The sequence below is a fragment of the Engraulis encrasicolus genome, chromosome 2 (genome assembly GCF_034702125.1).
Source record: "Engraulis encrasicolus isolate BLACKSEA-1 chromosome 2, IST_EnEncr_1.0, whole genome shotgun sequence".
In the NCBI taxonomy this organism is placed as follows: domain Eukaryota; kingdom Metazoa; phylum Chordata; class Actinopteri; order Clupeiformes; family Engraulidae; genus Engraulis; species Engraulis encrasicolus.
Window position 1 is genome coordinate 25,139,919 of NC_085858.1, and position 27,805 is coordinate 25,167,723.

Sequence of the window (27,805 nt, forward strand, 5' to 3'; positions counted from 1 at the left end):
TCATACGGGTAACACAGTCACGTGCGGAAAAAGTTCAGAGCCCGGTATGAACACAAGCGGTTCGCAGACAAGCACTTCAGTGCCGAACGTAACTGGTGCAGGCACCGATACCGGCTCCGTTCTGGTCGGCCTGAAAGCCCTATAGGTGGCCTGTCCGTCAATGCTGTGTTGAGTGTTGTGGAAAGATCCAACAGTAACTGTATGTAAAAGCAATGCAGAGAATGTCCCAAACTGTATTACACAAGTGCATGCAGTTCATGGTAACCTTGTGAATGAGATCAGGGAGTCTGTGTGTGTGTCCTCAACTATGAGTTTGTGACATTTTAGCTGTGTGTGTGTGTGTATGTGTGTGTGTGTGTGTGTGTGTGTGTGTGTGTGTGTGTGTGTGTGTGTGTGTGTATGTGTGTGTGTGTGTGTGACAGAGAGAGAAAGAGAGAGAGAGAGTGTCTTTCGTTGTTATGGCCTGAATAACTTTGCACTGTGTTATGTGGTCTAGTATGTGAGGACTACGGGAGGTTTAATGTGCAACAATGGGGACACCCATCCACACAAACACCCCACCACACACACGCACACACCTGACCACACACACCCACACACACACCACACACCACACACACCACACACCACACACCCACACACACACACACACACACACACACACACACACACACACACACACACACACACACACACACACACACACACACAGGGGAATACACTCACGAAAATGAAAATGGCAAACACCCTGACAACCTAGTCTTACATTTTCAGGCCATGGTCAATTCATGTGTGACAGACAATGAGTGTCTTGCTGCCTGTCTTTTTTAGGCCATGGTCACTATTTGACTTTACCTACATATACTGTACAGCAGGGGCAGGCAATTAGGTTTGGACACAGGCATCGCGGGCCGGCTATGGCCATGGTTTTTGACTTGTAAAAAAGGTGTTGTATTTTTTCTGTTATATCAGAAATAAGTACATCTTCTATGCACTGATAATATGCCAACTCCTGCATCTCCTGGCATTTCTCTCATGAAAAGGGCGACCTGCCGTAATGTATACAACTGCCAGTTGATTTTCTACATCTCGCGGGTCGAATATAATTGATGGCGGGCCAGATTCGGCCCCCGGGCCGCTAATTGCTTACCCCTGCTGTACAGTATAACAGTACACACACACTCTCACTATCTCATGTCATGGTTCTCTTGGAACCTTCTACGCATATCAGTGAGGTGTAACACCCACCAAAGTAATAACTAAGATCTGGACATGGGATAGCAGCAAATTAAAATGCAAATAATGTGCTCATGCATGTGCCCATTTTCATGAATTTCATCCATGATTCATGCTAATGGACCTCATAATTATTATTAGCATGCTGCAGCATACTGTACATGTATATGGACACATTTTGTCTGCCTCTGCATAATTTACTAAGATGGTCTTGATCCAATGTGAATAATGAAATGCCCTCTAAAACCATGAGCAAAGCATCACATTTTCATCAAGTGTAGCACTTGAGTCCATCCAATGACTCCCAAATTAGAATGTCTGCTTGCCATGCCTAATGTCCCCAGCCCTGCTGCTGAATACATGTGACAAGTGAGCATTTCAGTTACATTAACCATACATGGTACAATGTAAAAGCGAATTAAATGGCGTGAGTATTTGTATAGTGCATTTACATACAGGACAGCAAAGATGACACAATTTGTGTGTGTGTGTGTGTGTGTGTGTGTGTGTGTGTGTGTGTGTGTGTGTGTGTGTGTGTGTGTGTGTGTGTGTGTGTGTGTGTGTGTGTGTGTGTGTGTGTGTGTGTGTGTGTGTGTGTGTGTGTGTGTGAGAGAGAGAAAGAGAGCGAAAGAGAGTGAGAGAGAGAGAGAGAGAGAGTGTGTGTGTGTGTGCGCGTGCGTCCATGCTTGCATGCATGCATGCATTATATTCTATGAATGGGCAAAAGCAACAGCAGCACTATATTGCCCAAGTGTAACACCATGTCAATAATATATCTTTCAGTCATCCAAATGTATCAGTGTGTCACATCATGGCCCCAGACATGCTGTTCTCTTTGGCAGGACATGTAGTCTTTGTCTGAGATGCAAGGTGACATGGTTAGTGTGTGTGTGTGTGTGTGTGTGTGTGTGTGTGTGTGTGTGTGTGTGTGTGTGTGTGTGTGTGTGTGTGTGTGTGTGTGTGTGTGTGTGTGTGTGTGTGTGTGTGTGTGTGTGTGTGTGTGTGTGTGTGTGTTACACCATGTCCATAATATATGCATTTCACTTCTGCAAATATCTCCAAGTGTGCAATTGTGTGATCGTGTGTCATGTTCACTGTATGTTGTATATTTTTCACCCATCCAAATCATTCATAGTGTGATTTCTGGCTGGCCTCTGAAATCTCAGATACCTCTTATCCCATTTCCCAGGGGCAGATATGCTTTGTTCTTTGGCAGGACATGCAGTCTTTGTCTAAGATGCAATGGCATGGTTAGTGGTGTGTGTTTGCGTTTTGTGGGGTGTGCGTAGCAGCAATTGTTTTGCCGTAGTGGTTACACAACGTCCATCTTTCACTCGTCCCAATCACTCGTCGTGTGACGTCTGGCCTCAGATATCTCTGATGTCTGCTATCTCATTCTTCTGGGCGATAGGCATGCAATGCTATTTGGCAGGACAGTTAGTCTCTGTCTGAGCCAGAGGTGTGGACAGGGCGCCGTGGAGATGGAGTGTTCCAGAGAGCTCCCTTTTTCCTGGCCCATAGACAAACACACAGACACGAGGATCCAGAGCAGGGATGCACCTTTCACTAGGGATGCACCTTTCACTGGGATACCAGTATCGGTATCGGCACCCGATACTGCTCATTATACTCGTACTCGTACTCGTCAAACACTTGCCGATACCAGGCACGATACTGCTATTACACGAAACAATGCAAAATCTTGTCACGTTCTGTGGACTTGACAGCAGCATGGAAAAAAAGTGCCACCTCATACATTTACTAACATTTAAATCTACATGGAAATGGACAATAAAAATATCACAGGTGGAAAAAAACAAGGCCATGCATTTATTTTCATTGTATTTTGGTGGTAAAAGGTATCGTATCGGTACTCGGTATCGGCAAGTACACACATTAATGTACTCGTACTTGTATCGGTTTTCAAAAAAGTGGTATCGGTGCATCCCTACCTTTCACCAGCCCTTCTTGTCAGGGAAAGCAACAGGGTAGGACAAAGGGCTCCATTGTCCCAAGTCCAGAGAGAGAGGGGGTCCACATTTGGGTCCTCACTACATTGTATGTATTCGGTGGGTGGCAGTGGGTCCTTTCAGATAAATTTGTCCCGGGCCCATTTGAAGCTGTCAGCGGCTATAGCCACACACATGGTGACACTGCATTGCCCATCGCACTAAGTGGGCATGAGCGAGACGGAGATAATTAAAAGTGAGCTGAGAGTGGGGTGAAGAGGTTATCTGTGGGTATAAATGTAGGCTGTGTTATGAAACAGGGCATTCTTTCCGAGGATGAGCAGACTTATTAGTTCAATCTTCTGGATTATGGGGGTTGGGGTGCAGCAGACACATGGCTCTCAGCTCAGCAAAAGAGGCGAGGCTTCTTTAAATGGCTCGTTAAATCTCTGGATTTTCAAATTAAAATGCTTCTTTAGAGTTGGATTATAATGGACTATGCTATGTTAACATCAAATGGCTTTTTAACCCGTTCAGACACGTTATAAATTTGCTGTTACCAGAATGGCAGTGACCAAGCCATAGTGTATTATTAAAGGCCCTGTGTCAGGTCATAGTAGTCAGTGGTGTAGTCCAGTGGTTCTTAACCTGGGGTGCGGGCACCCCCTGGGGGTGTGCCAGACATTATCGGGGGTGCGCATAATGTTGTTTGTGTTGAGGTTGTGACCAAAATTCTGCTTGGAAACATTATAATTAGGCCAAACCAAATTGAAATATGTTTTGGTCCCCATTTTCTCTTTTATCTCAGGCAAAAATCATTGTAATACATCACTAAAATCCTTTTTTAGTGCTTGTACACGTCATACATGTTGGGTTGGGGGGTGCGCAGCTAGTCTTGTGAACAGGTAAGGGGGTACGCTGAGAGAAAAACACTGGTGTAGTCTACGTAGAACGCGGGTATACGGAGTATACCCACTTCTAAATTTCAGGAATTTCAGTATACCCACTTAAAATTGATTGATCCATTGTTTTGAATAGCACAAATTTATACAGTATACCCACTTCAAAAAATGCTCAAATATACAGTATACCCACCATAAAAAAGTAGACTACACCACTGATAGTAGTGTAACACTAGGGTAGTTTAACTCTTCAATGACTATTACAGCGTTCCGCAAGAGCTGCGGTGTGCATTACAGGGCTACGGAACTGTTGGTTGCTCCTTTAGCATCGCTCTGACAAACTGTATGTATACTGTACGTATGTTTGTATGGAAGAGTAGCAGTTTGGGTGTTATTGGATCTAAAAAAAAAAACATTAATTAATTTCTAAAATACTGCATATGTTTGGATTATTTGATTGAAATGTATTTTTAATGTAGGCCCTGTATTTATAGCTTCTTTGGAGCGGCCAGTGTCAATTCTGGGTACTAGGATTATCTGTCATAACTCTTACCCCACCACAGTGGCGCCCTATTTCTCATCGCTGCTATGATCAGGTTACAGCCAGCAAATAAAGAGGTGATTTGCACTGTTTATATATTAGTGAGCTTGTTGCCCAGGCAGCACACCACATGAACCATTTTAGCAAAGAAATGTTAAATAAGTTAAAATTATGTGCCAATGTCATGGTGATGATTATATAGTCATTATAAGGCAAAAGTATGATTCAAGACAAAATCGAGTTTTTTTGTAATTTTTATTTGATTTTACATACAGAAAAATAAAACATTTGTGTAATCAAATAAATAAATATGTGAAACAAAACTACAAATATGGCAAACATCCATTCAGCGTTGACATATTATGTTTAAATCATAAGGAAACACTTCCAACTTTTTGGAAGAAACAAAAAAAAAAGACAAAGCAATAATAGAAAGTTGGACAGCCGTTATGATCCTGCTCTATTCTTCCACACTGCTTAGTGCAAAAAAACCCTCAAATGTAGAACTCACTACGGTAACAAAGGCTGGGCCTATATCATGGGATGTAGTAACTATGGTAACACATTCTATATCATGTGATGTTTATCCCCCTAGAATGCTAAAGCTTGAGCTATGTGATGCCGGTGCAGTCACACCTCTTGGTACTGTGCCTTCATGGCATGGCTATATGAGAAGGACTGCCAGAGGTCTAGTAGTGGGAGTACTGCCACTGGCCATCGCTTTGTTGTGATAGGAGACGGGGAGCACAGCCAAGGGACATTCAGTTCTCCATTTTAGTAGCGGCAGTTATTCTGTCTCTTCTCTACACTCTTCACCTTCCAATGGTACTCTCAGCCCAGTCTCATGCTCAGCTCTCTCTTTAAATCTATCTCCCCAACCATTATTGCATCTTGTCTAGCTTGCATCTTGCATTTTTTCCCACTGCCTCTCTTTTTTTGTCTCTGCTTTCCATGCACTTTTGCCTTTCCATAGTTGTTTCTGACTTTTTTCAACACACAAAAATGAGTTCTCAATTTTGGTTCGGTTTGATTTAGATTAATTTATAATTGAAAGAAATGAATTAATCATTTCAAAAATCCAAAGTACAAAGTATCAAATTAAAGTAGGTCAGTGAAGACATAGCGGTCTCCATTCCAGAACATTTGGCCATTCCATTCGACCATGCCCGCCATTCCATTCGACCTGCCCTATCTTCCTCTACCCCCTATGGGAGACTAATCCTGGGCACAGTGTGCTGGGATTACCAGCAGCTGACAAAACAGCAGTCCTGGCCCATGGCCCATGTCCCTGGCTCTGGACCTGACCCTGGCCTGCGTTTGCCCCCCCCAGTGCAGTAGACATAGCCCCTGACCTCACTCTGCTATACTCGGGCACATAGGGACATTGGCGGAGACAACTGGACATCTAACATTCCTGTCATGCTAGTCTGGCTTTCTGCTTCGCTCGTTTGGTCAACGGCCATGGCTGTGCTGTCTTTCCAGATCTTAAAATCTTTAGAGCGCCTCACTATTTGTGAATCAGTGCAAACTTAAGTTTTTAGTTTAAAATAAATCTGTCAGTCAGCCTGTGATAAAACAGCTGTTCTCGGGCATTGAAAACACATACAGTAGCTTCATCAGGCAGGTTACATAAGGGAGGGAATGAGATAAAACATTAAACTCAAGCACATTATGTTTCTATATATACATATAAGAGTAGGTCTATGTTGTTGGAAAAAAAATGTTAAGCTCGCCCTTTACATTTCTCTATCACGTTCCTTCTGACACCATCTACAAGAGTCCATAGCTTCTTTGATACACCCCTCTCCTCAACCCTTCTTTCTGTCTTTCTCTGTTTTGTTTTTCCCTCTTTCTCTCTCGTTCTCTCTCTCTCTCTTTCTCCCAGTTCAGCCTCTCTGGACCTCCTGTGACGTGGAGCGGCCCAGGGTGCGGGGAGACTTGGCGAACTCCATCCTGGTGGGCTTGACGGCTGGCAGTTCCCGGGTGATCTCGGCCAGCTCGCGCTTGTCCGGGCAGGCTCCGGTGGGGGCCTGGGCTGGGGGGAAGTCCTCGGGGACGTGTGCGGCGCCGCGGCCCAGACGCAGGCCCAGCTCGGCGGGCTTGAAGATGGGCAAGGGCAGGGTGTTGCGGTAGGGGAGCAGCTGGTGCTCACGGACCCCAACCTCCATGGTACCCACGCGGTACACGCCAGACGGGCAGTTCTGGCGCAGTGGGCGGCACTCCCAGTGGCGGGTCATGGACTCGCGGCGAGAGTCGTCGGACATCAGCATGGACTGCCTGTGGAGGCCGATGGAGATGAAGAGTGGGGATGAGGAGGGTGAGCAGTGAGGATGGAAATTGTCAGAGCACAGAACCTACAGTACTTCTACTTCAGATTTCAATAATTTTTGAAAATTTAAATGCTGTTTTAGGAAATATCTATAGCTATTCTTTAGTGTTAGATCTACTCTAATCAAGACTGTACTCTATCAACATTCATTGTGAACTCAATGATTGTGAACATGCAACAAGTACATCTTGTAAGCTTGCACATACTGTACGGTATGTAATGTGTAAATGAGTACAAGTATGTGCATTTACATCAGCCTTTATGCTCTTACATACTGGTCCTTGCTTTCATTTTTGCACGTCACATTGAACCACAGTATATTTATCGTATGAAATGGGCTTCAGAAATAAGCTTGCGATGCCCATATTCCTATGTATCCTGTGTGTGTGTGTATGTGTGCTTTGGCCTTGTGTGCTCTGCTCACTGCTCACCTGTCCTGGTGCTCTGTCTTGAGGTTGACGCTGTGCCAGTCTGCCGAGTAGCTCTCCCTCTGCTTGGGGTTGTCCTCCCGTACGCAGCAGGCCAGCTCAGCTCCCACAACCATGCCATTCTTCTTCTCCATCACAGTGCACACCTGCATCCTGACGAGAGAGAGTTTGTGTGTGTGTCGCGATTCAAAAAAGGAGCTTGACGAGTAGAGATCCTAGGTCCTCTCTGTGAGGCTCTGACCAACAAAACCGGACCCTTGGTCTGTTGACTGCGGAGGCTGGTGGTGGATTGTAGAGCTGTTGGGCTTCTGGCCTCTGTAGCTGTTTGGAAGATGGGTGCCTTTGAGCTCTAGTCTGTCTGTGAGTGTCTGTGTGTGTGAGTGAGTAGAGGGTCCGGCTTTTAAGCCCCCCGCTGCTGCTATTCCTGATCCATGTCCTCACCGCACACAACACGCTGCTGTACTCATGCCGGTCACTCTACACCTCTTCCCGTACACCACACAGAGCGCGCTCAGACGCACACACTCACACACACACACACACACACACACACATACAGACACAGGGCTGCCAGTTGTCCCGGGCCCTGGGAGAGGGAGGGGGCAGAATTGGGTCCCCAATTAGATTGTATGTATTGCAGAGGGGGCCCTTTCAGATTACTTTGTCTCGGGCCCAGCCAAGGCTGTCAGCGGCCACACATGGCACACATGCACAGACTCTCAACACACACAGTCAATCACTCTCATAAACTCTCTCTCTCTCTTTGTGTGTGTCTCTCTCTGTGTCTCTATCTCTCTCTCTCTCTCTCTCTCTCTCTCTCTCACACACACACACACACACACACACACACACACACACACACACACACACACACACACACACACACACACACACACACACACACACACACACACACACACACACACACACACACACACACACACACACACACTCTTAATCGCTCGCATAAAACCTGCCGAGAAGCTGGCCTAAGGAACTGTGAATTTCCCTTGGCAATGCCAGTTCCAAGCATAAGCACTTCTTCCTGTAATAAGATACACATACTGTACAGTATAAACTATTCAACTTTCCCCCAAATTCCAAAGACGATGACACATCTGACTTTTAATAAGGCACGGCCTACCTGATACAGAGTCGTGTTACACTGTCATATGTAATTAGTCACGCAAGTCAGGACGATTTACAGTATGATTACCCAGCAGAATCAGGGAAGTTACTCAGGGGCCCTAATAAACAATGGCGCTTTTAAAATGAGTAATACTCTTTTGAAAAAGACATTATTATTGTAGCAATTAATATTATTTTTCTAATTATCCAGGTAATTAGATACACTTTTTTACTGTGCTCTCTGAATGGCTATTTTTATTTTTATTTTTTTAAAGCACTTAATGTGGCAGCATTCACAGTGATGACATTGTACAGCTTCTCATTGGCAGAAATTCAAATAGGCTACCTTTGATTCTTAAATGTTGTGGCATTGTTGCATTGAAAGAAAATCGTTACCCTCATTACCCTACCCTATCATTACCCTCAACGAAAACAACATGAACTTAATTAGAAGCCGTTTACGTTGCGTTGATATTTTGTGGATATAAATATCCCATTCAGGGGGCTAAAATGCACCTGTCACAATGGAGTTTTTATTTTTATCCACATGTCGTAAATAGATAACAAAAATATCCGTATTTAAAAATATCTGCATACGTGTAACCAGAACCTTTCTGTGGTTAGGGAGCCTGAATATGGTTCAGGTTACAAGTATGAAGATGTTTTTAAATGAAGATATTTTTTTATCCGCTTACGTATAAACACGACATGTAGATAAAAAAAAAACTCCATTGTGACAGGTGCGTTTTGGCCCCCCTGAACGGTATATTTTTGAAACGCATTTTCTTAAAATCTGTCTACGTGTGAACGAGAGGCCAAAACCATTGTGTTTTCAAAAATACATATGTGTAAACAGCCTCTAAAGTCTGATTCGCACATGACTTTTATTACCTGTGGTCCAATGGTAATTCTGGATAATTGTGGAGAATGTCTGAGTTCTTAGTCCTGTGTGAATGCGCTATGTCCGCAATTTGTGAAGTAATAATTCTGTCACAAATTACTTCTGTTACTAAATTGCTTCGTTTTGGCGAAACACAGATGCCCCGTGATAATTTAAGTCCCATGTGAATGCACACATGCACCGACTACGCCACAAAAAAAACAGAGGTGCGGGGTAATTGCGAATTACCAGTGGTCCATAGGTAATATTTATCCTATGCGAATACCGCTTTAGACACTGTTTAAACGTGTGGTGGATATTTTGAAAGGTGGATATTTTTGTATCTGTTTACATATAAGGATGGCATGTGGATAAAAATAAAACGCCATTGTGACAGGTGTGTTTTAGCCCCCTAAAAGGGATATTTATATCCACAAAAATATCCATACGTGTAAACGGCTTCTAATTAAGTCCATGTTGTTTTCATTGATGAATTAATTTTGGACACTTGATAGAGTTCTAACAACTGAGTCACTCAAAACTGGAATTCAGAGATATTTTTACAATTACATTTTTTAAAAGATAATTTTTTAAAAGAAAATTTTAAGTTTACTTATGACTGAGAGGCCAAATCCAATGAGTTTTCAAAAAAATATCCATATATGTGTAAACACAAACAGCACCTAAAACTTGTGTGGCTAGCTTAAAAGGTTCTGTAGTTCAGTTGTTGCTATTTACAATTAAATAAGTGTGGCATGTAATTAAAGGAAAATATTGCAGAAATCTTCATTTCATTTAGTGTTTTGCTTTTCCTAAATTTCCTTGAGGTCCATCTACAGTCTCTTCTAGGCCTACTCCTACTACTTAGGCTATTGGATAATAATTGCCCCACACTTTCACTGTTGATTTGGCTCATGCTTCATTTGGCTCTTGTCACTCAATACAATTGTCCCATAACATAATGTCATCATAGCATATGGTCTAGTTGTACGTATGTGTCCATGAATCCACATGTGTCAGAGAGATAGTGTGCATGAGTGTGTGAATGCCTCAAGTCCTTGTGTGTGTGATGTACCGCTCTGTCGACAGAGGTGGGCCCTGGCCAGTGTCTCAGGTTACCACCCGCGGCCTTTTACTCCGACGTTGCAGACGCTGTCCCCTTACTGTGACCCGGCCACCGCACTGACACTTTCTTAATGACTCACTCGGCTAAAACCAGGAGGCAACGTCACACTACTTGACCCCTCTTTCTCTCTCTCTCTCACACACACACACACACACACACACACACACACACACACACACACACACACACACACACACACACACACACACACACACACACACACACACACACACACACACACACACACACACACACACACACACACACACACACACACACAAAAATCACAACACACAAAATCAAACACCCATGTCAGTATACCTCAGGATACAGTATTTGTTCATGTAGAGCTATAGTAGCAGGCATTAACTTTGTAGCTTGAAACTCCTCAGAATTCTCATGGAAGTCTTTATGGAACGGGAAAAAATAAAGCGTCTCCTTACTGTATTCACGTAACTACAGCAACCCTGAAACACAGCTGGGAATAAACCTGGAGGGCATGCATAGGATACTTCGGCATGCAGACATACATGCATACAGTGTAGTATGTCTGAGACCAGAGGCGCATCTTGCCACCAGGCAAGGCAGGTAGCCGCTTGGGGCCCCCAAGCCCCTAGATAGTGAATAACAGCCCATACTGTACTATAGTAGTGGTCAGGGTGTGATTTGTAGGGGGGGATGGGGGGATTGTCCCCCCTTCTGGTTTTGATATTGCCATTTTTAACACATAATTTTAATCACAGTTTAATATTATTCCATTGATATTGCTTAAAATCTGAAACATATCCCCCCTTCTGGTTTTCTGACAAATCGCACCCTGGTAGTGGTGATTTTGGTTCAAATGTTCACTTTTTTGCATTTTCGCTTGGGTCCCCACCTGACCCTAGAATCGCCTCTGTCTGAGACTACAGGGGTAGAGCTATAGGGAGAGCAAGCGGGGCATTTGTCCCTTGGCCTAAGGCCCTCCAGTATTGGAATTCGGGGGCCTAATCTGACTTTGGCTGTCCATAAGGGGTGGGGGGCAATCAGTGTTTTGCCCTGGGGCCCTGTGTGCAATTGTTCCGCCACTGCTGAGACAACAGCTACTCCATCACTGTAGGGATGCACTCTGACTCATCCTTCAGTCAAAATACAGTGAGGTCATCATAAGAGACAACAGATTCGTGATTGATGTGCGATATTATGTAAAGCAGAGTGATTCTCAAACTGTGGGCCCTGAAGGTATTCCAAGTGGCAATAGAAATCATTTTCTGAAACTCAAAATAATATTTGTGTGTGTGTGTTGCTGCTGTTGAGTATTTATTTGAGTTGTATTGTTTACTGGATCAGAAGTGGGCGCCAATTATTTGTAAAAAGTTCGGTAACACTTTATTTTAGGGATACATCTATAAGCACTAATACATACAATGTTAATGCCTGCACAAGTAACTTGTAAGGCATGTATTAAGCAACCGCTAAGGCCTACTAGGTCCTTACTAAGGTCAAATTGGTAATAAATCCCTTATTGTGCATGAACAAGACATTTGCAAATACATGCCTAACAAATGTTTGATTTTGCTTTGTACATGCCTTACAAGTTACTTATACAGGCACATTATATGTATTAGTGCTAATAGATGTATCCCTAAAATAAAGTGTAACCAAAAGTTCAAGTGAGCCCCAATACAAGTTGTAAAAGGTTTGGAGCCCCAGTGTCAGAGGCGCATCTTGTCACCAGGCTAGGCAGGCAGCCGCTTGGGGCCCCCAAGCCTAGATGGTGAAAAGCAGCTCGACTTAAAACTACAATAGCTATACAATTTGTTTTGAATGTTCATTCCTTGGGGCTTTTGCTTGGGGCCCCCACTGACACTAGAATCGCCTCTACCCAGTGATATGACATGCATATGACGCCGGCGTCAAGTAAAGTGTTACCGTAAAGTATCACTGGCTGGGGATGTAGTTACTAAGTGGGAAACAGATGTGATCATGTTATTTGCAATGAAGATATTCACACAGTAACAAAAGATCTAAAATGTAAATATGGGTAGTCAATACGTCACCTCAAGTAGCTAGTGGATCACACTGCAACAATAACCTGTATATAAATGTATGTACCTGTATATACTTGTATATAATGTAATTTAAACCTGTATATAACCTATATGTAAATTATTTTATAACTGTGATGTTTTGTTTTTCCTGTTAACTCCTCAGATGCTTTTCAAGGGTTTCTCAGTACCTATCACATCTCAAAAACTTCATGTGCAGATTTTTTACACGCACAGCAAAACATTGCTGACCTTAGGACTAAAAGCCACCATTCCGTTGCCATGTGACGTGTTGACAAACATGACCGTCTCTGATAACCCTACCGACACTCTGTGGTCTGGAAGCAACAGCTACAATTTTAGAAAACATGGAGGAGGCAAATTCACTGGCACATTTCTGAAAAGAGGAGTCATACAGCATTTAGGTGGATGGGCCTTGGACAACAATCCCCCTACACACACACAACCACCACCACACACACACACACACACACACACATACAAACACTGCAATAATTGCCCAGACAAAACCCAACTTCAACCGTGCTGTCAATGAATCAATGTTTTTTTTTACTTAAGGTTTCATCATAAACAACCAAGAATATCATCATTACATTTGTGTAGAATACACTTTGTTCCCAACACCTTTATCTGATATTTTTCTATCTTTCCAACATGTGCTCCACCCACACACGCACACAGGCACACCATTTTATACAGTACCGATCTCCCCCATCCATTCCCTGTGTGTGGAGGTGGCCCTTGTACAGCCATGTTACATAAGCCCAATGATCTGCTAAGCTAACTGCCATCACTCAGCCATCATCCACAAGATACTCAGATGACCTATCAGCATGGGATATGGTGGGGTGTGTGTGTGAGAAGAGGAGGGGTGGGGGTAGGGCTAAAAAAAATGTGCGTGTGTGTGTGCGCGTGTGCGTGCGTGCCGGGGTTTATGATGGTGTGTGTGCGTATGTGTGTGCTGAGGGTTGGGGATGGTGATTGAGTGAGTGAGTGAGTGAGTGAGAGAGAGAGAGAGAGAGAGAGAGAGAGAGAGAGAGAGAGAGAGAGAGAGAGAGAGAGGGGGGGGGAGAGAGGAGCATGTGTGTGTGACATCTGAGGAGAAGGGGATTCACACACGCAGCATGAGCTGTCCATAAAGTGCCCTGATTGATGGCTGAGATGGAGAAAGTTTGAGGAAAGAGAAAGAGAAGTTTACGAGTGCATGTGTTACTGCTCAAGTTTGTTCAGCCATGTGGGAGGTTAATGGCATATGAGGGAGAGAGGGGGAGAGAGAGAGAGAGAGATACAGAGGCAGAGAGAGAAAGAGAAAGAGAAAGAGAAAGAGAAAGAGAAAGAGAAAGAGAAAGAGAAACCGAAACAGGGAACATGTTCAGTATGTCAGTGAGAAAGAGATGATAGAAGGCGCCAGAATGTCACCGTGTCATTTAGAATGTCAGAGTGTTCTACCTGCTCTGTGATCGCATCGTGAGGCTGGAAAGACACTTCACTTCACAAACAGAGAGGGATTAAAGAGTAAAGAGATGAAAAGAATGATGAAAGAATGGAAGAAGAGGGGGGATCACTTGGAATAATTGGGAGGATTTGGGTGCCTAACACGCTCCGACAACCACAGACACACACACTACACTACACTACACACACCATGCAACGTGACTGAAAGACTTGGAGCCACATTACCGAGGACACAAGACCAGTTGCTGTGGCAATTTCCTCAACAAACACCAGGGCAACGTGCGTGTCAGTGTGTGTGTGTGTGTGCGTGTGTGTGAGAGAGTGTGCAAGCCTTTGTGTGTGCGTGTGCATGCACAGTGCCAGTGATTGTGCAAACCTTTGTGTTTGTGTGTCTATGTGCGTGCGTGCATGTGTGTGTGCGTGTGCATTGCGTGTATTTTGGCTTGCATGTACTGTGTATCTATTGCAAATTCATTGATGAGACCCTTTAATGATATGCACATATTAACATTTTGCCTTCAACTTTACCTACTATATTGCAGTCTGACTATGCAATAACCCATAGTTCATAGTTCGCAACCATTTGCAAATACACTATGCAAAAGCAATGGCCAATCCTTCTGTGCATGTTTAAGTATGTATTGGACATTAGTTCAGATGCAACACCCACTTGGAAGGGAAGCCTGTATTTTTACAGCATGTTTTGGCTTGATATGATTTAGCTTGATAACCTGATAAATTCAAATTTCCAAACATTTAGAAGTCAGAGGCGTGCTCAGTCCCTTTAGAAAGATGAAAAAAGTATTCTTGTGGGTGCTCTTTGGTTCAAGGTTCAATGTCAAAAAAGTTGCTTGAAAAGAGAAAATACTTTTCTTCACCAAGGCACTCCAAAAAGTATAGTTAAAAATGTCTTTATTATTATGACATGTCCATTAAGGACTTGAAAATTGCCCACGCGTAGCGGCAGTTGAGCCTTCTTCAGGGCATAGTGATATTGATACAGTGAAGCCTTTTGTTAGACAAACATTCCACCTGTTGACTAATTGATTGCCCACAATTAGTGCACCTCCCCCATCACAAACATCAAATTTTCAAACGTTTGAACTCTTGTGGATGTGCAATGTATGATACAGCTATACGCGTTTATCTGAGTTCTGGGTGGTGGAGGATACAAAACAAAGTCTGCACTTGGCAGGAAGTGTTCAGTGTGTGTGTGTGTGTGTGTGTGTGTGTGTGTGTGCGGCCGTGTGTGTGCGGCCGTGTGTGTGTGTGTGTGTGTGTGTGTGTGTGTGTGTGTGTGTGTGTGTGTGTGTGTGTGTGCACAGTGTGCACGACAAAAGGGCATCATAGGCATTTAAAGACGCCCGTGTGCTCTCCAAAGGCTGTTCCAGTGATGAGAGACGAAGCCCTACCAGCTACCAGGGTACTGTGATGATTATGCAACACATCAACAGCTGAAAATACACACACACACATGCAACACACATGGTCCAATATACACATGGAACACATGGCGCGCGCGCACACACACACACACACAAACACATACACACACACACACACACACACACACACACACACACACACACACACACACACACACACACACACACACACACACACACACACACACACACACACACACACACACACACACACACACACACACACACACACACACACACACACACACACACACACACACACACACACACGGGTGACAAGGAAGGGTCACTATCAGGTCTGGATGAGAGGGGCCTATAGGATCAGGGGCCATGTACATAACAAGGATACATGCACACACTCACGTACGCACGCACGCACGCACAAGTACGATGTACACAACACTTATCTACTTGGTGCATGCATGCACAGACACACACACAAGGACATCCAGTAGCCTACACACATAAATGTGCGCGCATACACACACACACACGTACGCACACACACGTACGCACACACACACACACACACACACACGTACACACACACGCACACACGTACACACACGTACACACACACACACACACACACACACACACACACACACACACACACACACACACACACACACACACACACACACACACACACACACACACACAAACAAACAACATGTGATAGGGAATTTGGGAGCTAGTCACTTGGTGGAAATATCAATCTAGCCAGGTCCAAAATATGTACATGACACACCCACAACTCTTGAATAAAAATACACTCTCTTACTCAGAGACTCACATCAACACACATCAAACCACACCCTCGCCTAGCGCAGCAGCGAACTTGTGCATAAACACATACACACAAACAAACACGCACGCACGCACGCACGCACACACACACACACACACACACACACACACACGCACGCACACACACACACACACACACACACACACTCACTCACACTCACACTCACACTTCATTCATGCTAATTATATTAATACGACAGTGAAGAATGGCTTATTTGCACAATGACTTAGCGCTGGGACGATCTAACACCACTATTAACAAACGACAGACACATTATTCTTTAACACACCATTTATTTTCATTAGGTTGCCCAGACTTTCCTAATCATTTAACCCCACACCCACATATACACTTGCAGAGTCATTCTGCGTCACCCTGACAAAGCTGTTTGTTGATCTGCTTCGAGATAGATGAATGTTATTCCGAAGAGTGTGTAGAACAGCGTGAGGATCATAAGATGGGACGAGCGTGCCGTCAGCACTCGAGGGAACAGCAGTGTTTTCGTCACCAGCATCTCAGCTCTAACACTGAAATAAAGTAACACTAAGTTATTCCATAGTTTTGCTCTTGGGTCACACCAAATGGCTGAAAGTCATCATTCTCATTCAAGGTACAAGAGAGACGGTCTGCTGCTCCATGTGCAATTACTGTCCATGGCTGAACCAACCAATCATTTCAGGCAACTTAATTTTAAGGTTGAGACAGATATTAAGTGTTTTTTAGTGTTTATTGTGACTTTTAAATGCAGTATGTCTGTCTTTTGGACAAAACTCTGTTTGGTTATACTTTGGTTTAGTGCATCCACAGAGTGTAAACGGGTCGCAAGATACTCTGCCATAAGGTTATGGTTATCAGGGAGAGATAAAGAGTGCAGATGGGTGAAGGAAATGCTGAGAGAATGATTTGTTTCATTTTGATGTGTTGAAATCTGTGCACACAAACTTTACGTGCGTTGATGAGTAGTGTGTACAGAGAGTACTATTTTGAATAACTATTTCAACTACACACTACATCAATCCTCACGAGGAAAAAATAACATTCAGGGTTTTATTTTTTACAATTATAATTCAGTCTACTTTTGGTACAGTTGCACAGTTGGTTTGAAAATGATTTAAGAGGAGAAACATAAGTGGGCATCATTGGGATATCAGAGGACATTGCTTCTAACGCTCCAACAGTGCAGGGCATGGGCATCCTGAACTGAGCATAGTGAACCCCACGTCTATATTTGACAACAAGCATACATGTATGTAGACGCACCATCATCACACCTCAGCTCCCACCTCATAACTTCCCTCTCTCTTTCTTTCGACACGTCTAGCCCCCCCCCCCCCCCCCCGTCTTTTCCTCCAGCCATCCCTTGTTCCTCTGTTCTTTACACAGTAAAAAAGTGCAGTGTTAATTCAACACTATCCTGGGAATGAACTAGTTTTAGTGTTTAGCGTTAATTCAACATAGAGAGTTGAATTTATACTTAGAGTTAACTTTAGTAGGCCTTTGCACTGTGAATTCAACACTCCTAGTTGAATTTAACACTTCAGTGGAATGGGACCATACATTTTCAGACTAGTGTTAAATAGTGTTGCACTAATACCGATACAAGTATCGGACGGGGCCCAGATACTGCACTAAAAAGGTGGTATCCGTATCTGTATCAGCGAGTACCAACAAATAGGGCACCGATACCATTTACAGATGCTCGTATGACACTTGAATGCAGCCTTGAACTTTGTTATTTTATATTAGAGGTATTTAAAAGGTATAAGAAGTCCTGCTGGATTCACTTTGTACAGTATTAGTCTTTTTCTTGTTTCACAAAGGTAGGCAGCAGCCTGACAAAGCCATGATAGCAATGATGTTACATCCAAGTAGTAGCCTAATGCAGCTCTTCATATACTGTGTATAAATTACAAACAGAGTAGTATCGGTATCGGCCGATTCTGCCCAGTCGGGTATCGGTATGGGTATCGGGGCCAAAAAATGGTATCGGTGCAACACTAGTGTTAAATCAACACTGCATTTTTGGGTTTTCTCATCACTGTGTCGCCCGTTTTACTCCTGCTCGCTGCCCTCGTCCTGTTCGCTGCCGTCGTCTCCGGCCGCCATGGCCTGGTTGAACTTGGCCAGCAGCAGGGGCAGGTTGCTGGCCAGACTGCCCTCCTCCTCGTCGCTGTCGTCTTTGGGCGGGTAGAAGCGGCGCGCCTTCGCTACGAAGTCATCCGCCGCGTCCAGGTAGATCAGACGGTCCTGTTTGGGGTGTGTGTGTGAGAGAGAGAGAGATAGAGAGAGAGAGAGAGAGAGAGAGATAGAGAGAGAGAGAGAGAGAGAGAGAGAGAGAGAGAGAGAGAGAGAGAGAGAGAGAGAGAGAGACAGAGACAGAGAGACAGAGAGAGAAAGAGAAAGATGCAGCCACATATGGGAGAGAGAGGAGGGGGGAGTGTCAAAAAAAGACACAGGAAACTGAAGGAATGGAACAATGCGATTGACTATAGCACAAATATGAATGTACTTTCAGTTTTCAATCATTCTTATCATTTTTACTGGTCATACAAGGAATTTGACTCAGGTAACTTTGGTATTAGTAATCTGCCTTCAACATGTACAGTACATGTACACTGTAGTCTATGATACATACTGTATACTATAAACAATGAAGTACATTAAAATATAATCCAAAAACAAGGTAGAAATCCACTTATTTATTATTATAGTCTAACCTCATCCATCAGTTATTTTTTTGGTTCATTCAGTTGGTCCATGAAAATGATTTGCTATTGGCCTCATGCTGGTACTTCACCAACCAAACCAATGTCATCCCATTACTCTCAGACAAATGAATAAATCATGTCTCTTAGGCCGTCACAAATTCATGAGTACGTTTTAATTACGCTACCCTCCTCACTACCCGAGGAGAAGAGTGCACCATATTAATAGCTGCCTGTCTCCATGGCCACCCCAGAGGGAGGCAGGCAGGCTCCTTGGGCTTTAATAGGGTATCCCATCATGCATTGGGAACGCCAATCTCTCCCTTGATCTTCAACTCTATTCCCATATGCGACCTTGCGTCCTCTACTTGTGCTTGTGGCCTCGTACCAGGAAGTAATACGTCGTGATGACATCACTGACAACAGCATTACATTTCAATATCTCGCAAAAGCTCCATTGTAAAGTCATTTACTCATTTTCAAACAGGATGGGAAATGAAGAATGAACTGTTCTTCTAAATGAAGAATAGTCCCCCAAAAATTGTTTTGGCTAGGCTGACAGCGGGGAAACTTAATTGTTTTCTCCACAGAGGCGGGGCATCAGCAAAACGTTAGGCCACAAGCCCAAGTGGAGGACGCAAGGTCACATATTGGAATTCACACTCTATCACAGATGCCCACTGAGGACAGGAGGTCAGTGAGCAGGCCTGGCTCATCATAGGCCTAACACTGTAGCTGGGCAGAGGACATTGCATTCAATTACAACAATCCTGACTTACAAATATCACAGGGCATTGGTTGCAGTATCTGGACCAATACAGGCTCAGGTGCCTTGCTCAAGGGGACTTCTACCATTTTCCTATTGGTCAGAGTGGGACTCAACCCTACAACCCTGTGACCCAAAGACCAACTCACTTTAACCAGTAGGCTACAGCAGTCCCAGAGTCCAGGGCATGTACAACTGCGTTGAGCAAGTTTGGAGCAGGCTGTCTGAAGTTTGAATGAGGAAAGGTACTTGGTGGGCTTCTCCTTTGGGAATCCAGAATGCCATACCATGCCATTCTGACTGAAGATCCTGACTGCCCCATATGGGAGGTTAATGCCATGTGGTGTGAGAGAGAGAGCGAGCAAGTGGGACAGCGAGAGAGAGAGAGCGAGAAAGAGAAACAGAGACAGAGACAGAGACAGAGACAGAAAGACAGAAAGACAGAGACAGAGACAAAGACAGAGACAGACAGAGACAGAGACAGAGAGAGACAGAGAAGGAGGAGGGGGCTGCGGGAGGTGGTCCATCTCAGGCAGCAGGTGTGGTGGCTGAAGGTGAGACCTGATCAGAGGTACAGGTCTGGCTCCTTCGCCAGAGGACCCAGTGGACCCACTCACAGGGGATTTCCTGTACACTGTAACCAAAGATATCACATTCCCTCCTCAACCCTCCCTGTTGTAACTCTCTGGAAGACCACCAAAGACTCATGTTCTTAGCTCTGCTTTGATTTCAGGCACAGGCTTTACCAGCTACTGATACTGAACCATGTCTTCAATCTGTCATCAGGTACTCCTGTTGCCCATGAACATGCTCTTCATTCAGCACAGCAGGCTACATTCCCAGAGAGCTTTCCACGATCTCTAGTGCCACGCAGTGGTGGTATAGCACATTGCAAGCCAAGTGGCAATTTTCCATGCAGACAGATGCAATGTGAAGGATGACTGACTGCTGAAAGGTGCTGCCCTGGTTATTGTGAATGGAACGGTCATTTTTCTGTCATTTGGGCTCTTCAGAAATCTGTGGCACACCGGTTTGTAATAAATCGGTTGGATGTGGGTGCACTGTAGAGAACCATATGAAATCTTTTTTTCCCACTTGCCTAATAATATTCACAGAAACATCAGCTGAGATTAATTAGTTGATAAAAAAAAACCTGTATAACTCCCACACACTGACCATTTCTAAGACCAAAACATTGTGATAGAAGTTTAAGCAAAATGGTCAATGTGTGAGAGTTGTATAGGTTTTTTAATTCAGAGACCTAGGCCTACGGGTCATCTCCAGCGCACCTGCCAGCCGGGGCTGTGTGAAAGAACTCACAATTTGTGATTAAATTAGCTCGAAAAAGTATCGGAGTGCTTCTTTAACTCTGTGATTACGTAGGGCACATATTTACCAGTATGAAGAGGTATCTCTCTGGCGGAGGTTCCCGACTATCGAAGATGGAGGTCTCTGAGTGCAGGGTCTTGAGGAGTTTGCGGGAGAGTGGGGCATTACGCATGCGGTCCAGATTATCACCTGCAGACACCGTCAGCAGAGCCTCCGCCTCGGCCATGAAGCCTGACACAGTCACAGACAGAAAGTGAATAGTAGGTATGATATGGTATGATAATATGATGTGCCTATTCCCCTGAAGAAAATACTCCTTTTCCTTTCTATTCATTTCCGTTGTATTGTTTCTATTGCTATCTGAAACCCAAAATGCCAAAAATGCCAAACTGAGAAAAACTATATTGTTGTGTTTAATATTATAGCTCATTGTATTATTGGACCACCAAAGGTGTGCCTTTTCAGAGCAAAGAGGAATTTCAAGCACATCATGTTTTGCTATGTAAACCCCCCCCAAAAAAACAGCCCCATGTCAATTTTTGTCAAATGTCAGTTTGAAAATGTTTAATGGAGTTAACACCAAAACCTGCAAAACTGCAGTATCTGCACTTGTTTTTTTTAAATATATAAATTATATATATATATTTGTAGGTACTCCGAGATAGAGATGGCAAAGTGTAATGACACATGATAGTAAAATACATTCTTTTCATTGTAGTCAAATCAATTCAACTGTAAGCAACTAGACCTCTACTTCTATAACTGACTTTGCTGCTGTTTGAAGACATTTAATACTTCAAGACATTTGACACCTGGTTCCTCATCATCAGCCCAGAATTGAAAATCAAAGCTGTTTAGAGGAAGATTGAAATTAGCCTGATAAACCAGAATAAATGTGAGATTAAATGTGTAATTTAAGAATGTTGGCCGCTGGCGGGTGGGGCTGGTTTACTAGGATAGATCGAAATGCTTTTAAACCCCAAAAAGAAGTCCAGCTGCTTACAATGTAGCTGTCTCTTACGTATGCTGTCATAGTCCACTCCTCCCCTCCTCCCCTCCTCCACTCCTCCCCTCCTCCACTCCTCCCCCCGTTTTCTCTCACCCAGGTTCTCCAGGATCATCTTCCACTTGTCGCGCACTTCTCTCCGGAGGTCTCTCATGGCCTCGATGTCCACGCTCAGACGCCGGTAGCCCTGGACATGGACATGGGACGAGAGAAGATGTCATGCACAGTTAGTCCCTTTGGATGGAAACTGTCTGCTGAGAGTAATAATGTAATAAGATGTCATAAGATGGATGCACTTGATCCATGTTTTCAAATGTTTAGATTATCAGTGAATCAATCAGGAGGCAGATTCACTGAAGTCATCAATACATTCACACCCACAGATAAGTCCACACATAAATAAACAAAATTGATCCAAAATGGCTTAGGTGTGTGTCTGTGCTGTACTTAGTGCATCGGGAAGGCACGTTGGACAATGTGACTCAGCCTACTGTACAATAACTTGATGAAAGGGCACCACCTAGTGGTTATATAAAAAAGTCAACTGGTTGTTTTTTATGGTCAGTAGGTCAATGATAGTTGGAGTTGCATTGAAGGACCAGTTCAGTCAATTTCAACATGCAGTTGAATGCTCACTCTACCCTGGACTTGTCAGTACCTGAGGTTTTTTTTCCTTCTTCAGCCTTTTCCGAGATCTTGGTCATTGTAATGGGGGCAGCGCTTTGTTTACATTTCAAAAAAACATTTTTATTTATTCCCAAAAACATCCGAGAGATTATACAACGTCAGCAGACAACTAGCAAACAGCGGTACCTTTTGGGAAAATATTTGGAGTAGGCCCATGTTACATTTTTTTAAAAATGTAAACAAACGGTGCCCCCATTAGAATAGCTCATATCTCGGAAAGGGTTTAGCCGAAAAATGTGGCATCACCAGGTACTGACAAGTCAAGGGCAAGTGCGTGAGCAATACAGCAGCATATTGAAATTGGCTGAACTGGAAGTGTTCACTGGCAATTTTCACCAAATCAGAGTTTGTTACAGGCAGGCTATTCATATGAGTGGAAGTCAGTGTGTGTGTGTGTGTGTGTGTGTGTGTGTGTGTGTGTGTGTGTGTGTGTATGCATGCGTACCGTGGAGCCTGTGCGCGTCTGGGACCTCATCTGCAGCAGGTTGTGGAGTTGTCGGTCGTCGTCTCTCTCTGAGTGGGAGGGGTCTCCCGGCTCGCTCCACAGGTTGGTCTCCTGGTCTCGCCTCTTCTGTGCCTCACGGTTGAAATACTCCAGCGTCTCATTGCTCCACACATACACACATACACACAATTGGTTCAAAATCCCGAGACATGAAATATTGGACACATTAGCCAGACTTGATAAACTAGAGTCTAGACAAACTCTACTAGCGGCAGAAAATATTCAGGCCTTCACACACACACACACACACACACACACACACACACACACACACACACACACACACACACACACACACACACACACACACACACACACACACACACACACACACACACACACACACACACACACACACACACACACACACACACACAGACACACACACACACACACACACACACACACACACACACACACACACACACACACACACACACACACAGATATATTCCTAGTACAATGTAGTACAGTATACTACTTTGTCTTACCGTATAATAACAAATACAGTAGTTATTGTTAATAGTTAATTGTTAATAAACTTATCATGTCCTTGAGTGTGAAATATGCGTGGTACCACGCACTGATGAAGGCTTGATACCCGAAACGCGTTTGCTTTTTGGACATGGTGGTAATATAAATAAATAATGAGACGCAGTTTGTGAGTGCGGATTTTTCTTCCTTGAGTGGATACTAGTGCACCATTATTTGAATGGATAGTGTGTGTGTGTGTGTGTGTGTGTGTGTGTGTGTGTGTGTGTGTGTGTGTGTGTGTGTGTGTGTGTGTGTGTGTGTGTGTGTGTGTGTGTGTGTGTGTGTGTGTGTGTACCCAAGTATGGGTCTCTTCTCTTCCTCCTCGGCCTCATCACTGCAGCAGCAACAGCAGCAGTATCGGGCACAGAAACTCCTGAAGGCCGCACCCATCACTCACACACAACAACACACTAACACACACTAACACACACACACACACACACACACAGCAGAGAACATTAAAAAAGTCGAGAAAACTAGGATGAAAACTCACTATAATATAGATATAGGCTACAGCACACACACACGCACGCACGCACGCACGTGAACACACGCATTCACGCGCACACGCACATGGACACGCATGCATCCATACACACTATACAGTATAAAACTGTAACTGTAATACTGTATGGTACATCATATGTACAACTGACAATTACATGGGCAATAAACAATATTTCCTCAGTAAGGATAGAAAAGTCATTGATGAGATGCTCACTGTTAGAGAATGTAATACAAATCTGTTAAGGCCTCTAAAGTTGGATTACAGGGGTCTGGGGGTATGAAACCAAAAAAAGCTATGCAGGAGTACACACTGGCTGACAAAACTGATTGGAGAAAGTATGGGTTGCCTGTAAATGCCACTAAAATTTGAAATCACACTAAAACTTGAAAACTTGCAAAATTGTGTACATAAAAAAACGAATCTACTAATCTGGCAGTCTAGTAAAGTAATCAAAAAGAAAGACTTTGGATGAACAGGGAACAAGGCAGACACTGAGGAAGGTCAACTCACCCAGAAGAGACGACCTGATTCCCAAAGGGCTGGCCAAAACTACCAGTTGCGTTCGACTCCAAACCAAAGGTGATGAGCCAGCCAGTAGAAGGCGAGCCTACTGCAGAAGTAAATTCTAGAAGATCCACACATCCATTGATTCGAAGTTCTCCCTTCTTTGTTGGCAGTATGAAGTTTGGAGCATCGGTTGTGCTCTGCTACAAGGAGAAGATGGAAGACTCCCCACACAGACAGCCTCGCTCACACACACACACACACCCAGACACACACACCCAGACACACACACACACACACACACACACACACACACCCAGACACACAGAATCAAAGGCAGACAGTCATAGCGGAGTCATGTGGATAGAGCCCCCTGAAGCCACAGTGCCATTAAGAACATATTCCACTGTCTGCTCATATTTAGCCTACCCAGGGAAGTCGATAGGAGGGGACAAAGGGTCAGTTGTCCTTGGCCCAGGTAGATAAAGGGTTGGGTCATCATTACATTGCATGTATTGGGTAGGGAGGCCCTCTCAAATGACTTTGTCCCGGGCCCAGTCAAAGCTGCCAGCGGCCCTGAGCCTGCCCACCAAATGACAGACCCATCAGCACCCACAGTGCTACTCTTATAGTAGTGTATGATCGTTGCTATGACCATTACAGTAATTTTGTTCAACCCTGTCCCATAACCACATTAAATAGCATTTTATTGTCACTGCACACCTGTACAATGACAAATTAAACATAACATAACAATGATCATTCATACTCCCCCCTGGAATTGCTTCAAGGGATCTGCTTCAACAGTAAGCAGATAGTAGTCATAGTGGTTGAAGGGATGTAGGTGTTTTTGTGTGCGTCTTGATCTTCCTTCCGTCACTAGGAAGCGAGAAGCAGCTGTGCTGGGCCTCCCGGATGGAGCAGAGTATGGTGGAGGTGGCCCAGGGGCATCAGGAGGTCCCATGGCTTTACTTGTGTTGCTCAGCTGACGAGGGGAGACCAGAGTATACAGTATGCACACAGTCTCTGGGGGCCGGGACCCAACTGTGAGTGGAACTCAATCGTAGTTCCTCCTGTCCTTTCCTGCTGCTTGTGGCCTGCTGGCGCATGGCTCAACATCGGTGATGATCAAAGTTTTATTCAAGACCTCACAAAAGCACAATTCAAAAGGTCATTATCTAATTTTCTTTTTTTTTATTTTTTTAGGGCTTTTTTTATTTTACTTTTGACAGGGCAGTGGAGGAGAGAGTGGAAATGGGTGGGGAGTGAGAGATGGGGAAGGATCGGCAAATGACCCAGGCCGGAGTCAAACCCGGGTCACCGGCGTAGTAACCCAGTGTCCTACCGTTAGGCCATGTTGCCATATGGCAAGGCCATTATTATCCAATTTTGAATGGGGAAAAGCCCCATAAAAGTTGTTCTGCCAACGGTGACGGCAGGATTTTTCTTTCCGTTTTCTCCATGGAGGACGGGGGTTACCGAGGCCAACAGCTACAAGTGCAACAGTAAAGTAGTCTGGGAAATCCCATGCTGCTTTGCACAATCGTTCTGACCGAAGACAGTATGGATGCTCGTCCTAATGTGCTAACCTGAGGTAAGGGGCCAATCCGAGAGCGAGGAGGGGTGGAAAGATCACGACTTGTGAAGTGGTCTGGTGTGAAGCACGCAGACGGTAAAGGACAGGATGAGTGATTTTGAGGGATTTTTTTTGAAGACTGTACTTGTTTTCAGTAGATGTTTCAAAATCCAAGTGGAAATAGTCGGTTGACTAACCAATAAGATTCCAATAAAAATGCAGATAAACAAATACGGTTATGGTTATGTCACTAATGCTACATCCATGTCGCACAATCAAAGTGGAAATTCTTCCAGTACAAAAGGTCAGTTGACTAACCAATAAGACAAAGGGCAGATGCTGAAAAGACAAGGTTGTGTCACCAATGCTACACCCATATCAAGGGAGTTCACATAATTGAAATTTTGTCGAATGTACCTAACAACGCCTTTGATGAGGTCATGTCACAGTGAGCACATGCCAACGTGCATGACTGCAGAACATGTCTACAAATGAAGGGCATGCAAATACGGAAAAAAAGGCTTCCATGTCATTGGTCCGACGACATCCAATTAGTCCGACAACTGACCGCTTAATGCTTATCAAAAGAATCCGTTAAGGAAGTAAATGGTGTTGCACGAACACTTAAAACTCACACATTTCATCACAATGTCTGATAAAGACCACGATAAAGCATTTCACCTGACCAACAAAACAGCACTCAGTTTTCAAGACCACAGATTAAAACTTATTTACTTTTATTAAGCATTTGCATTTGTTCATTTTTAACTTCATTAAAAATAGGATATCCCGAGGTTATAAGACTGATGAAAATAACATGTTTCATCACGAGTTCTAAAATCATAAAAAAAATTAAATATGCTACAGTATTCAGTCTGGACAATGCAAACAAATGGGCTAAGCAAAAAAAAAAATAGAAAAACAAAACAATTAGAAAAATCTATAGTGTACATTACAACGATACGGTGATCTTCTCTTTCTGCTCCAAACAACAACAAAAAAAAAAATATATATATATACAGTGAGGAAGGCACAAAAACAACCAAAAAAACAAACATTCATGGTCAAACATAAGAATGTTAGCATCTACCACCACCCCTCAAAAAAAGGAGACAAACAACCCAAAAATCACTACACAAAGTTTGAAAACATTCTGCTGCTGGTTGAGTCCCTGTACGTTTTCTCTTTATGGCAAAATGCAGCAGTATCCCAACATCTTGAGGACAAAGTCATGTGATCAACATGCATCCCACCAGGGTCACTCTGTGACCATGTGACTGAAAGCTCCTCCCTAGTCCCTACACTCAATACCACGGATGGATTGTAATACGCGGTCTCTCGTTCTCCCTTGCTCACTCGTGAATGATGACATCACCAACAACAGCATTATATTTCAATATCTCGCAA

At 43.9% G+C, this 27,805-nt stretch overlaps 2 protein-coding genes across 3 annotated transcripts; both read right to left on the reverse strand.

Annotated features, from left to right (window-relative positions):
* Nucleotides 1-5,210: 5,210 nt before the first annotated feature.
* tcap (titin-cap (telethonin)) lies at nucleotides 5,211-7,797 on the reverse strand. Its single transcript, XM_063184787.1, has 2 exons — nucleotides 7,389-7,797; nucleotides 5,211-6,905 (listed from the first exon to the last, which is right to left on the reverse strand). Exons 1-2 carry the CDS (start codon nucleotides 7,535-7,537, stop codon nucleotides 6,515-6,517), a joined length of 540 nt encoding a protein of 179 aa, XP_063040857.1. The 5' UTR covers nucleotides 7,538-7,797; the 3' UTR covers nucleotides 5,211-6,514.
* Nucleotides 7,798-16,570: 8,773 nt separating this feature from the next.
* mreg (melanoregulin) lies at nucleotides 16,571-25,064 on the reverse strand. 2 transcript variants are annotated; one of them, XM_063214513.1, is made up of 6 exons: nucleotides 24,829-25,064; nucleotides 24,106-24,220; nucleotides 23,217-23,379; nucleotides 22,181-22,271; nucleotides 21,146-21,309; nucleotides 16,571-18,525 (listed from the first exon to the last, which is right to left on the reverse strand). In XM_063214513.1, the coding sequence occupies exons 2-6, from the start codon at nucleotides 24,198-24,200 to the stop codon at nucleotides 18,331-18,333; spliced, it is 708 nt and encodes a 235-aa protein (XP_063070583.1). In that variant the 5' UTR covers nucleotides 24,201-24,220; nucleotides 24,829-25,064; the 3' UTR covers nucleotides 16,571-18,330. The 2 variants fall into 2 exon arrangements, with proteins under 2 accessions (XP_063070583.1, XP_063070578.1); XM_063214508.1 differs by having other exon boundaries at nucleotides 24,106-24,230.
* Nucleotides 25,065-27,805: the final 2,741 nt, after the last annotated feature.